General features: G+C 35.3%; 1 protein-coding gene across 1 annotated transcript in view; it reads left to right on the top strand.

Annotated features, from left to right (window-relative positions):
* The window catches only part of Ranbp17 (RAN binding protein 17), a 285,855-nt gene that overhangs the window by 179,951 nt on the left and 91,462 nt on the right, over positions 1-14,442 (top strand). Inside the window, exons 16-18 of the mRNA XM_026401323.2 lie at positions 993-1,073; positions 9,810-9,873; positions 9,964-10,072. Of these exons, the coding sequence (XP_026257108.2) occupies positions 993-1,073; positions 9,810-9,873; positions 9,964-10,072 (254 nt within the window). The remainder of the gene's footprint in view (positions 1-992; positions 1,074-9,809; positions 9,874-9,963; positions 10,073-14,442) is intronic.

A 14,442-nucleotide genomic window follows, 5' to 3' on the forward strand; every position in this document is an offset into this window, starting at 1 on the left:
ACTGTATTTTAGTCTCTTTACATATATTAATTTTTAATAAAATTTTAAGATTTTGCTTTCCTACAATGTTAGCATTACGTTCACATTTACAACTCACTGTGCAGAAGACACAGTAATGTTCCAAGGCGTCCTTGCCACTGTAAGCAGGCTGCATCAGCACGTGGTCTAAAAAGATAACAGGCCCTGACTCTTCAGAGCAGCTTTCTCCTTCTTGTTCTTCTTCTAATTATTATTATTATTATTAGTAGTAGTAGTAGTAGTAATAGTAGTAGTAGTAGTAGTAGTAGTAAAATAAAATACTGAATTTCAAAGACCAGCTGAAGAGTTTTTTGGGAGTTGGAACACTGAGTGAGGGAGGTTCAGGTGTCTTAAGGTAGGACATGTATTGGTTCACACAGGAACCTACGACACTCAAGAGACCTGTTCACCAGAAGTGTCCTGAATTATCTTTATAATTCTAGCAGAATTAACTGGTTTCTAGTCACAGACATAACTTTGTATATTTAGCCTAAGTTTATTGTGTGTCTCTACTTGGAAACTTTGTTTTACCGGTAGATAGCACTGCTTTGCTTACAGAGAGCAAAGCCAGCTAAACAGTTGTGATAGTGAGAAGTGAGTTTTAAAACCACAATCTGATGGCTCATTTTTTTAGCAGTAACCATGAGCCTCTATCTGACTTCCTTTGTGACTCCTGCTTCACTCTCTAGTTTTGGTTACATACTTAATATTTCTTCTGTAAAACACTTAAATCACTTTTTAATTTACAAAACTAAATTTATAGAATTATGCACCTTTTAGAGATCTATGTTTATTGTGGATTGACTGTACAAAATTTCATATGCTATAAAAAGAGTAGAACATGTTCTGTTAGAATTGCAACCTGTTTTTTGTTTTGTTAGTTAGATCATCTAACTTACATAAGTATGTTTTTATGTTCTTCCTGCTTAAGCAAATATCTTACTTATAAGTTAAAACTTTTCTTTCGCATTTAGTGTTACAAACCTTAAATACTGGGGAAGATGTGAGCCTGTAATTTCAAGGACTCTTCAGTTCCTAAATGACCTTTCTGTTGGATATCCTTTTCATTGTACATCTGATAATACATATTAATAATCTAATAAGTGCATTCTGTTTGCCACGTATTTTCCTTCTTTATAAATTTTGTAGGTTTTTTTAAAAATAAGAATTTTTTTCATTCAGCATTATCTATCAATGCATGTTTTTTTAAAGATTTATGATAGCTGTATGCCATGAGGCTTTTATTCAGAGTCCTAGTTGAATGCACGTGGATATGTGGATTCCTAAGTCGTCACCTTTGTTTATAGTCACAGGGTAATGAGTGGCTACAGAGAGAGCGGCAGCCATGTGTCCATCTTTCTCACACCATTTTCTAAAAGGAAGCACATAACTAATGTTAAGAAGAGCGAAATGTTCTAAAAATATTACCTTATAATGACTTGAGTATCTAAGAGTAAATATCTCTGTATTGTTTCTCAGTGGAAAAGAACATGATTTTTGTTAATCGAAAAGCCCAGAGGAGTAATAGGAAGAAATGATGGGCTTTTTGACTACTTTGATTATTGGCATCACCAAATTAATCTCTTATCTATTCTAAAGTCAATTTCCTGTGCCACATTAAATATTTAAATTTTTCTCTCTAGCAGATTTTTTTAAACCTAAAACCAGAAATGATTTTTTTTCTCACTAGATTATAGTTGTTATTGTGCTCATATTTCTACCAGTGAGAAGGAACCATGTAGGTTGTCTAGTATGTTCACTATCAGATACGTGTTTTGAAAAATAAATGTTGGGTCAGTTTACCACTAAAATTAGCTGATATTTTAATATGAGGACAAATTCCGGAAACGGGTAGCTTTGGATGGAAACCTTTAATGTAGGTTCATCCCAGGAATATGTTTGTATTAGTTAAGTTTAAAATTGTGTTCCTTGGTAAACCGTGAGAGATTTCCAAAGTATTAGACACCCACTTTTGTGCTGGAATTTAATATGCAACTTTTTATTGGAAAATAATCGTCCTTGTCTGGCAAAATCCACCATGCAATATTTCTGTTAGTAGGTATAATGCAATAAAGACAGGGAGGGCTATTTATCACTACAAATTTTGAGGATTTCAGGATTCTTTTTATTATTTTAATATATTTCTTTGATATTAAATCAGAAAAATGATAAATTACACCTGTCCAGGCTGTTTTTCCTTTTTACTGGAAAGTGATGTACAACCCAATTCCAGTGGTCATTTTGGCTTTTTAAGATATGTATTTTTTCTTATTAAAAAAATCTCAACCTATATATTTTTTCTAATAATAATGCTGAAATACTCTTTATTTCTAACATATGAAGTGGTTTATAAGTACTTCCTAGTATTGCAAACTCTGGCCTTTTCACAATGAATTACTTGGAGAGCATATTATCTGGAAAGAAGCCTTGGTTATTTTATAGCACATAGCTATTGTTTAGATTTATCTCATTTTTTTAGGTTGAAATTGATATTTAATATAAAATTAATTTGATCTGTATTCTTTTTAGTATAATTTGCATAATGTCTAATTTATTTGTATCTGCTATTTAAGATTCTTTTTCTATCATATTATGCCCCTTATATATTCTTTAATCCAAATATTATAACCTTTTATTTTATAAGCTGTTTATTGCTTTTGAGTACTTCTTGAAGTTAATAAAAAATCATATTTTCAGAAAACTTATTAGATAAAAGTTTAAAAGCTGTAACATTTTAAACCAAGGGATACAAATGATCTCAACATGGGTACATTGATTTATATTTTTTAACAATTATTTCAGGTTTGCATATTTAGAAATATATATTAGCTCAATTTGATTTCAGTGCTCAGTTATTTGAATTATAAATCATTATGTCCCTTCTAGCTGATCAGTCATGAAATATCTTTGAGTTCATTTACATAATGGAATATGTGAGTGGTGTATCTATTTCAGTGCAGTCACTGGTTACCAATATGTTTTGCTGTTTCCAAATGATTTCTTCATTATGATATAGTTTTATATTTTGATTTTAAAGCAAGCATTATTTCTGTGTTAAAATTAAGACAGCCTTCTTCAGCAATGGAAAGTTGAGCAAAATAAAAAGGATCACCCATTGGCTTCTATTAGTGAAAATCTGTATATTAATATTGAAAATGTTGTACAAAATATTGTTATTAAGTAAATGAAAAACATATTGTCTTCTTAAGTTTTTAAATGTTCCTTATTTCTTTATAGTACATGTCTTCAGATACTTTGTTTTGGTTTTGCTGTTTTATCTGCTTCTGGTGAACTGAACTCATATTTACGGTGCCCAAAGCCAGTCCCTGAATTTTGGTATTCTTTGATCCGATCACTTGTTCCAAAATTGAAATTTCAAAACATCTTCATTTTTACGAATTGCTAAAAAGTCTTCAGTTGCCTTCAAGCAGTGGCCTTGAGCTTTAGTGAGCATTGGAATGTGAGTGCTGATCAGGACAGATTGTCAGGCCCCGCCTCCCAGAGTTCCTTTTTCTGGAGGTGTAAGGCCCTGGCCTGACCATACTTGGAGAATTTCTGCCTCTAAGTAATTAGGGAAGAGCTGAATTACATACCCTGAGCATAAAGCCAGGTGCTTTTCCCACAGACATTTCTTCATAGGACTTTGTCCATACCAGAAATAGGCAGACATGACATTTTTAGAGATAGAGTAATCTAGTTCCCCAAACGGTAATGTGCCTTTCCATGAACTCCCAGGTTGTAATCAAATAACCTGTTACCTTTGAACCCAAAGTTGCCATTTGCTGAATTTGAACTTTCTAAATTCCTAAGACTATTGTAATTTTTAAATTCAATTTTCTTTTTTAGAGAAGTCTTAAATTTTTCTATCAGATTCATTACAGGGTATATATAATACATTCAGCAAATATATTTTGGGATTTTTTTTTTTTAATGTACTCTTTAAATTTCCAAGGTGAAATTTCAAGAATTCCTTATCCCAAGTAGCTCCTTCTGGTGTACGCAGAGCTAAAGCCGCTCTGTCCTGGGCCAGCCCCTCCACAGCATCTAGTTCCCCGTGTGGCAATTCTTGCCCTCTGAAATGTTTTCTTCTCTGAAGTTCTAATTTCTGTCTAAATGGGAAAGGTGTGAGATTGTTCAAGTGACTGAGATAAGAAAACTTCTGGGGAGAGTAGAAAGAAAATAAGAATTTTACAAGAGTAATCAGATTACCAATTTTAAATGCTGAGGAAAAGAGAAGAAAATGTTGCATTTCATTCAAAATTCTGTTTGTTCATTAGCCATGATTTGGAGTTATTCTTAAATAATTGATCAATATTGCTGTTGTTATTTACTCAAATTTATAGCAACATAAAGTCTTACTTTGAGTTTCAAATGTCTAGTAATGAGATGTCGGGCCCTCTATTGGTAGTTTTCCTTTATTATATAATCCTCAAAACTGAGAAAACCCAAAATATCTTTAGCTTTTTAAAAACAGACCCTATAGGGCTGGGGTTGTGGCTCAGTGGTAGAGCGTATTCCTAGCATGCATGAGGCATTGGCACCGCATATAAATAAATGAATAAAATAAAGGTTCACCAACATCTGAAAAAATTTTTTTAAAAAACCATAAAAAGGGTGCTACATCATTTCACGAATTTATCTAAACTCAGATTTTACTTTATTAGTACTGCTAACCTCAGTAATTCTTGTTATTGCAAAACCACTTACATAATTCTTAGGGTCAAATACAAAATGAAACCTGTGGGTCCCTTGTTAGAAAGTTAAGGTTTTTCAAGTCCTCTGCCTCAGAGCATTCAACCAAGATTAGGCCTTCCTAAGCACAGGGCCCTGTGCAAAGGTGCAGCCAGCACACTGGGAAGCTGGCCTGCCTGCCTGCCTGCCTGTGGTGGAAAGAAAGAATTCCTTCCTCTGGCCTCAGTCAAACTCAAAGACTTTGGGGGCTCTCCCTAAGTTGCTTTACACTGGAATTTGGCAAATTTCTGCATGTATTATAAATCTATCAGTTTATTTCAGTTGTTTTGAGTTTTGCAAGCCAGGGTTCGATTCCTATCAAAGCAACTTGATCATCATGATGATTTTATTTTTTTCAACCTCATATCTTTCCTGACTTCATTTGTCTTTGCTTTATTTCTCAGTAACCAGATATGCCTACATACTACATTGAATGAGAAGAGAATAATGATTTTTAGATTAATTCCATATACATCTTAATGATGGACTTTTTCTTATTGGCCTCTTTCAGTTCAGCAAATACTTAGTGTTTGATTACTAAGGACAGTGCAGATGGACAAATATGACACAGACCCTTCCCTCACAGGTTTTAAATTCTAATAGACCTGACTCTGATTCCATACTTCCTTTCCTATGTTTTTCCTAAGAACCCAAAGTCAGTTGTTTAATTTATTAAAGTAGTTTTTTTTTAATTTAATACAAGTAAATTGCATACTTATTTTCTGAAATTTTACACATAAAAATAGTGTGGTTATCTAACGTTGTGATATGACTACTTAAAGGGAGCCCTTTTATTCAAGGTTATTTAGGTTTTCCTGATGTACAAACCATTAGCTTTAATATTTTTTAAATAACCAAGTAATGTGCAAACCAGACACCCACCCCATGTCCCTGACCTTTCCACCACTGAGATTGTGAATCCTGAATATGAATGGTGGTCAGGAAAGAATAGAGGATGAGAGCCAAAGCAAAGGCCCAGAATGAATTGACAGTAACGGATGGCAGTAAAACGGGAGTGTCTGTTACAGGACAATAGTAATAAAACACTAATAATTCTGCTTTTGTGGTATACTGTTAAAATGCATGGATTCATTCTGCTGAATGTACCACCATCTCCAGATGGTTTGTGAGAATGTTAAATAAAACTAGTCGCAGCACACATCCCTCAGGCACACTTCTGTTAACATTTCTCATCAAAAGAAATGCTGATTTACTTTCTGTCAGCCATGGAAAAGTCACCCCATAATCTGTCTCCTCTGTTCACTTCTGTGGTAGCGTCAGATGTGGCAACCCCCTCTATTCCTCTTCTGTAACCTTATTCAGACCTTCTCCAAGTTCTTCAGATTTTTGTTCCACAGAGTTACCTTCCTCAAGTATGGTTGATCTGATCATTTTGCTTCCCAAAAGCCCAGAATCACTTCCATTTGATTCTTAGGTCAAAGTAAAATTATTGATTTGAATTTGAGTCCTTTAATGGTACTTGACATTGAGTTCCTATAACTAATTTCCTGATTTATCATTTAGCCACAATTTGTGCTCTGTACTTGGGCCAAGGACATTTATGTGCCTTCCTTTGATGCCCTTGCCTCTTACTGAATCACACTGGGAGCCATTCTCCCTTCTTAGGCACATTATAAACAACTAGGTCCCTTTCAAAGTTTCAGTTCTTGCTAAAGATTTAGTAACCTGACCTTAAGTAGTTGTAATCCTCCACTGTTTAGTGCTTACTAAATATTTCTTTCATTTTTTTTCTCCTCATCATTTCTTTCTCATCATCTTTTATCTACCTTGCTTATACTCAGGATCTAGTATACTATTCCAGTTCTTAAATGTACTTTTCACATTTTAATACTTTTGTAATTAGGCTATGTCTTAGAGTTGATGGTATTTTAACTACCTTTTTTTAAAAAAGTTTTAATATACCTAAAATAATGGTACTTTTACATGGATGGTGTTTTAGATTGGGTGAAATATGGTGGATGTCAGTGAAGGTTTCCTGCCATGGGTTGAAGCTATAATTTGTGCTGCTGTGTAGAGAGTAAAGAGTGTGGTTCTCCTGTAACTTAAGAAACCAGTTCTGGTCTGGAGTTGTGCCTCAGTGGTAGAGTGCTCCTAGCATGTGTGAGGCCCTGGGTTCAATCCTCAGCACCACATACAGATAGATAAATAAAGGTATTGTGTCCATCTACAACTAAAAAATATTAAGAAAGAAAGAAAGAGAGAGAGAGAGAGAGAGAGAGAGAGGGAGGGAGGGAGGGAAAGAGAGAAAGAGGAGAGAAAGAAAGAAACAGACAAACAAACCAGTTCCTTCCTGACTTAGTTATCCTACTCTTCAAAAGATACAGATTTTCCAAATTTTCAACATCTATAAGATAAGCCATTCTCTTGATCTTTTCTTGCCTTTCTCCTTTGGTCGTGCTAGCCTGAGGAAGACTATCTTCACCTTTCTCCGTGTTTTTAATAACCACAGGGAGACATGAATTTCTGGAAATTTTGGTTAGTGAGTTAGTATTAGCCAAACAGTGGTATGTCCTGTTGGATGTGTGTCCTGTTCCTCCTAAAAGAGAAGATTTCCCTGACTCTTCTGGACCTAGTTCCAGTTTCAGTTGTATTTCAAGGAGCTAGTTAGATCTTTGAAGGAACAAACACTAGCCTCTCTAAAATCAAATGAATGTGATGGAACCTCATGAGGACAGCTTATGCTTTAAGACAGACCTGGGTAGGAACCTTTACTCTACCACTTACAAGTTCCACGTCTGACCTTTGCTTAATTCTCTCATTACTTAAGACTTGTAGTGCGGTGGCTGTTGTAGTTAGCTCCATTACCACGTTTGCTGCTGGGAGCTGCAGGCCTCTGAAATCTAACCTGGTTTTGCCAGAGTCCATCTAGTGCTCCTACCCAATTAAAATGACACAATTTACCAGAAGAGCCCTGGTCTCTTAGAGAAGAATAAGATGAAAGCATAAAGATCATAAAAGTATGTCTGTTTGCCCTTTTTCACAAATCTTCTTAAGACCATATCTGATTTTGAATTGAATTCCTTTAAGGAAATACAAATATTCAGATGAATTCTCATTTTTTTTCTTCATTGAAAAAGGTAAAAATTCTTAATTTTTTTTTTAGTATAATTAAAAGGCAGTGAAGCTGGCCTTGGTACAAAGTGCACAGATGCAGTTCTGCAGAAAATGTGTCTTTGGCAGATGAGATTCTTCCTGTGAATGTTCTGTTTATTGCTTCCATAAATATTCTATTGTCAAAACATGACTTGCTGTTTATTAACAGCATGACAGGAAGATTCCTGTTAATGGCAGCATTTGTATTACCCATAGACCCTGTCACTTTTAACTTTGCAATTTTAAGAGATTTGTATTTGGTAATTACTTAAGATATTTCTAAGTTTATTGATCCCCACCCCTATTTAACTGAGTGAAGCTTGAGTGACAGTTCTATTCCATGATTGATGATTTTGTAAAATCATCCAATCTGCATCTTTGAGTGCAGGAGAAAACTTGCTCCCTGTCAGATCTGATCTGTTGCCCTTCAGCCTGCCAGAAAACCATGCATCAAGAGCCCCACTGGGCAGCTTACTGAGAAAAATGCATGGATGTAGGCCCTGCCCTGAGAAAGCTGTCAGTCTAATATGAAGATGAGCCACATAGATGTGCAACTGTAATGGTCACCTTGGTGTCAGAGGGACTTGAATCTAAATCATACCAATTGGTTTTGTTTTAGAAAGTTTTTTTTTTTTAATTTGTTTGGCGTCTGAAAATAGAAGTGATACTACCTATCTCCTGGAATTATGAGAATTAGTCTTTCAAATAGTATCCATTCTGTAAAATCTCTGCCCTGACACAGTTGGCAAAGACATTTGCATCCTTTGACCCTCAGAACAATCCTGTAAGGCCCGCTGGGGCATAGGTTTCCTCCTTGTTTGTTGGTGACGGAAACTAAGGTTCAGGCTGAGTACACCACTCAAGACTCATCCGGCTGATGGATGATGTGATCGAGCCAAAGCCCAGGTTTCCTCCTCTCTTACACCCACACCTGAGCAACTAAAATTTAGAATTATGCTTTTCAGTGCCACTGTACAGGACAGTTTACAGAATTCTGTATTTGGAGACGATATGAGGGAAAGGAGCCAGGGTTTTCATTGTGACATGAATGGAGCCAGCCTTCCAGAAAGACATGAGTGGGAATATAGACAAGGGCAGGATGCTCGAGGGACAGTAAAAACCCACAACTACAGAAAGCGGGTGTTTGCACACTGAGTAGATGTGCTGGGCACCCACATCTCACTAGAAATTCTTTAAGTCTTATGTTAATTTTTATGATTTCTCAATTTATTATTCTGAGTTCAGCTGTAGAGTGTGGTACAATGGACACAGCAAGGTCTGCAGAGCTAAGCCTCAGCTTCAGTCTCAGCACTGCCAGCCCACAGCTGTGTAATCTTGGGCAAGCAATTCAATTCTCTGAGCTTCTGTTTTCTTCTTTACATACTGGAAATTATAAATAATCTTAATAACAGCTTAATTATGAAGGTGAGGTAGAAAAACAGGAAAAACACCTTCCATTCCACCGGAGAACTGTTAGTTCTCCTCCTGCCATGTTCTCATCTTAGCCTTCTGCTGACTGAGCTCATTGTTTCTTAGAATTTAATAATTTTCTCTTCCTTGATAGCCTCTTATGGGTATTTTATAATTATTTTATTATGAAATAACATTAAGTAAAAAAAAATTCTCAAGTTATACGTAAAATGTAAAAGGGTCAGTTTTAATTTTCTACTATCAAGACTTTAATAGTAAAGGAGTTCTTGTCTTAATTATAAAACTCATTCTTCCTTTCCATAACTAGAATATGTATAAAATGGAAAAGTAATTGCACTGGTTAATAATGGATTATCATTCTTAACAGGATGAAAATGTTTCTATAGGAATACTATTGAAATAATATTTATTCTTCATAAGTACAAATTGATGCCATTTTAGTCCGGTGTTATTTTGTGACTTATTACATATTGATAAGACAAAAATATTTCCTTGGATTCCTTAACTTCTAATACCTATATCCTTTTAAAAAAACTTGTGAAAATAGATGCTGTGAAGTTTATGCTGAAGAACCACACGGTAAGTCTTAATTTCTTAATCAATGACTAGAATGTTCTGGGTAGTTTAGATCAAGCATTGGTAACTTTGGATACTTTTTGCTTTCATTAGAATGAACACTTCCCCTTTCTTGGCATCAGTGACAGTTACAGTCTCAGTGACTTCAGGTGCCGAACAACCTTCTACACAGCCCTCACTCGCCTTCTGATGGTAGATCTAGGTAAGGTTCAGAGTTTCAGCTCAGTCAATAAGAAGAGTGGGACTCTGCAGGTATAACATTTGATTTATTAGAATGCTTCATCTCTGACAATTGTTTATGCCTTCCTAAGATTTGAGCATTCACTGGTTAGCATCACAGCCAAAAGACAAATCTTTGTACTTAGGTGGTATTTTTCACTTCACTTCCCTTGACTCTTTACCTCAAAATTTACTGTATGTATATCCTTTGGCCCATTGATTTTAAAATTACAGCTCTAGGAATAATCTTAAACATAGAAAAGCTTTATGAAGATTTTCTGTGGTAAAAAATTTAAACTCAAGAAAAAATAAAAACAATGTTAATGTCCAACAGTGGGGAATCATAAAATTATGGCACATCCCCTTACTTGATGAAATGATCTGTAATTGTTAAGAATGATGATTTGAAGAAAATGCTGTACATGAAATTTTGTGTTGTAATATTAAGTAAAAGGCCAAGGTGTTATACAGTGCAAATAGTATGATCATGTATATTCTGGGGAGTTGCATCAAAAAAGGTTTAAATGAAATTGTTCAGAAATGCTAAGTTATTATAAAAATTATAGGTAATTTTTATAATAACTATTTTGGAAAACAATATGGAAGTTCCTCAAAAATTTAAGAACAGAACTGCCATTATGACCCAGCATTCCCACTCCTGGGTATGTGTCCAGAGGAAATGAAATCAGTATGTAGAAGGAACATTTGCATTCCCATGCTCACTGCAGCTCTTTTCACAGTAACCAAGATGGGAAAGGAACTTAAGCATCTATTAATGGATGAATAGGTAAAGAAAGTGTGATATATACACAGCGGAATACTATTCAACCATAAAGACAAAGTGCCATTTGCAACAATGTGAATTAATCTGGAGGGCATTATGTTAAGTAAAATAAAGCCAGATACTACATGATCTTACTCAAGTGTGGAATCTAAAAGGGTTGATCTTAGAGTTGGAGGATAGAATGGTGTAGTTCCCAAGGGCTGGAGAAGTAGAGAGGCAGTGCAGGGTGATGTTGGTCAAAACTTTGCTATAAAATTTTAGGTAGCTAGGAATAAAGTTCAAGAGACCTATTGTACAACATAATGGCTATCATCAATGACAATATATTCTTTAAAAAATGATAAGAAAGTGGATTATAAGTAGGCTCATTATAAAAATGATAACTGTAACTTAAAAATGCTAAATTTGGGTGCTGGGATATAGCTCAGTTGGTGGAGTGCTTGCTTTGAATGCACAAAGCCCTGGGTTCGATCCCCACCACCACCACCAAAAAAAAAAATCAGACAAAAATGCTAAATTTTGTCTTTGGGTTGTAGATTATAGGTAATTTTTCCCTACTTATTGTTTAAAGTTTTCTTTAATGTGATATTTTTATAATGGTGAAATGTTTAATGTTTGTAATTTTAAAATTTTTATACTTATTTTTAACTGATATATAGAAACAAAAATTATATTAAAGGGATGCCACGTAACATTTCAATACGTATATACACTGTGTAATGTTCAAGTCAGGTTAAACTCTTTTATTTTTATTTATTTACTTATATTTATTTATATATTTTATTATATTTATTTATATATTTTATTATATTTATTTATTTATGTGATAGTGCAGGGAATCAAACCCAGGGCTTGTGCATGCTCAGCAAGTACTCTACTGCTAAGCCACACTCCCAGCTCAACATATCTGTCAAATATTTATCATTTCTTTTTTGGTGAAAGCTTTCAAAATCCTTCTTCCAGTTTTCTGAAATGTATACCATGGAATCTGTGGTCACCCTCCTGTGCAGTAGCCACTAGAATTTCTTTGTCCATCCACTGCCCACTGCCCAGCTCTCCCCGGCCTCTGGTAACCACCAGTCTACTCCCAAATTCTGTGACACCAATTTTTTTAGGTTCCACATGTGAATAAGATTACATGGTACTAGTCTTTCTGTGACTGGCTTATTTCACTTAAAACAATCTCCATTTCCATCCTTGTTGTCACAAATGAAAGGATTTCATTCTTTTTATGGCTGAGTAGTGTTCCATTGCATACTACCTCCACATTTTCTTTATCTATTCACCAGCTGATGGACACTTAGGTTGTTTCCTTTTCTTGGCTTGAATAGAGCTGCAGTAGCATGGGAGGGCAGGTGTCTCTTCAACATACTGATTTAATTTCCTTTGGATAGATACCCAATGCTGTGATTGCTGGGTCGTACATATGATAGTTCTGTTTTTAAATATTTAAGGAACCCCTGCTATTGTTTTCCATCATGACTATACATGACTATATACGTATATACATATACTATATACATATACTATACATGACTATACATTTCCACCTACAGTGTGAAAGGGTCCCCTTTTCTCCACATCCTCATCAGCACTTGTTATTTTTGAATCTTTTATAGGAGTCATTCTTGGTATGTTGAGGTAATATCTCATTGTGGTTTTGATTTGCATTTTCCTGATAACTAGGATGTTAAGCATTTTTTCATGTCTGTTGGTCATTTGGGTGTCTTCTTTTGAGAAATGTCTGTTTAGATCAATTGTGCATTTTTAATTCAGGTTGTTTTTTGCTACTGAGTTTTTAGAGTTCCTTATATATTCTGGGTATGAACCCTTTGCCAGATGTATAGGATGGACCTATTTTCTCCCATTCTGTAGATGGCTTCCTTTTAGTTTGTTTGAGGTAATCCCATTTGTCTGATTTTACTTTTGTTTCCTACGTTTGGGGTCTTGTCCAAAAAAATTCTTGCCTTTTTTTTTTTTAAGGTGAATTTAATGAGAAGTATACACATATAGACAAAACCTTAGGGCAGGCATTTAAGCCTGTCTGTGTGACCGTGTGCCTCTGGATTCCCACTTTCCCCATATTTGAATGCTTTGGGTTAGATCAATCAGTTGTAGACACAGGAGAAGTTTCAATCAATGATAGTATCATCCTTAGAGAATATAACACTGATGATATTTTTTCTTCCTTTCTCTTACAATGTATTGATTGATCCATCAACTTAAATACAAATTTTTTAAAATGTGATCATACAAAAGGAAAGAAGATAAATAATTTTATTTTGTACATACAAGGCATTGAATCTTGAAATGAAAGAGTGACTAAACCCCATCATGTTCTACATTCTTATTATTTTCATGTATATCAACAGAATAAATCAACAGAAAGACAAACGGCCAAAAGTTGAGAGAAAATGCAACTGGAATGATTAAGGAGCTTAGTGGGATTGATTTCTAAGGAAAGATTAAAAGAACCATGTATGTATAACTTGGCTAAGTGACAACTAGGGCTGGAGGCAAAGAGAATTGTCTATAAATATTTGAAGAGTGTAAACCAGGCATGCAAAACCCAATCATCTGCTACCTTAGGCAAGTGGGAGATGTAACTGAGTGACAGCCTTTCATACTGCACACTGTCCTGTCTTACCTCTTCGCTTCTTCCTTGGAAAGAAGAGGAACAGCCCCAGTCTCTGTACTGTCCCCAGCAGTCATTTAGCATTGCACACTGTGCTAACTCTGACGGCAAGTCCAAGGTGAATCAGCATACTGGGCCCTGGCCTTGAGGAGCTTGCCTTTCTTGTCATTCCATTTGTCCAGGCATTAAAGAAGACCTTGTCACCTTGTCTACAATATAATCTATTTCCCATCCCTAAAAATGCTGTTGCAATGACCCTGTCACACTCATGAAAGTGAAGGAGAGACCAAAGTTAAAGAGAAATGTCTGGAGAGGTTTCCTAGAAATAGGCCCACATCACTCATCTTGAGAACCTGAAAGTGGAGTGGGCCAAGATCTCCTCTTTCATGTAGTTGTCACACACAAAGGAACCCCATCTGTCTGTGGGAGCTTAAACAAAGGGTCGCACCACGGAGCCTGCACACAGTGCAGGCGATTTTCCTTGGCACGCTGCTCCCTCATTGCACTGCTTATTGATCTTCATGTTGATGCAGAAAGACCCTGCTTTGCACTTTTTTGAAGACAAATTTGCTTTATTTAATATTGCTTAATGTAAACTGAGGTATGAGAAACTGAAATAAGCATATAATTTGAATAATGAATAGGTTCTTATTAAGTTTGCCAGAATTAGATTCCTTTGAAATATTTAAGTCATAATGATATAAAGTATAAATTGATATTTTTAGTTCAGTTAAAAAAAATGTCTTAGTCCAATACTTTTTAGATATTCTGAGTGAGATGACAGACAGAAGCAGGCTTTGATGGGAGAGCCTGGGGCATGGAGGTCATTGGATAGGTTGGTGCATCTACCCCAGGAAATTGCCACACTGCTTGCAAAGAAGCTGTTTCCATATTTATCAGTGGTTTTACCTTTTTAAGTAGTTCAGTATGTATT

This window comes from Urocitellus parryii, chromosome 1 (genome assembly GCF_045843805.1).
Source record: "Urocitellus parryii isolate mUroPar1 chromosome 1, mUroPar1.hap1, whole genome shotgun sequence".
Classification (NCBI taxonomy): Eukaryota; Metazoa; Chordata; class Mammalia; order Rodentia; family Sciuridae; genus Urocitellus; species Urocitellus parryii.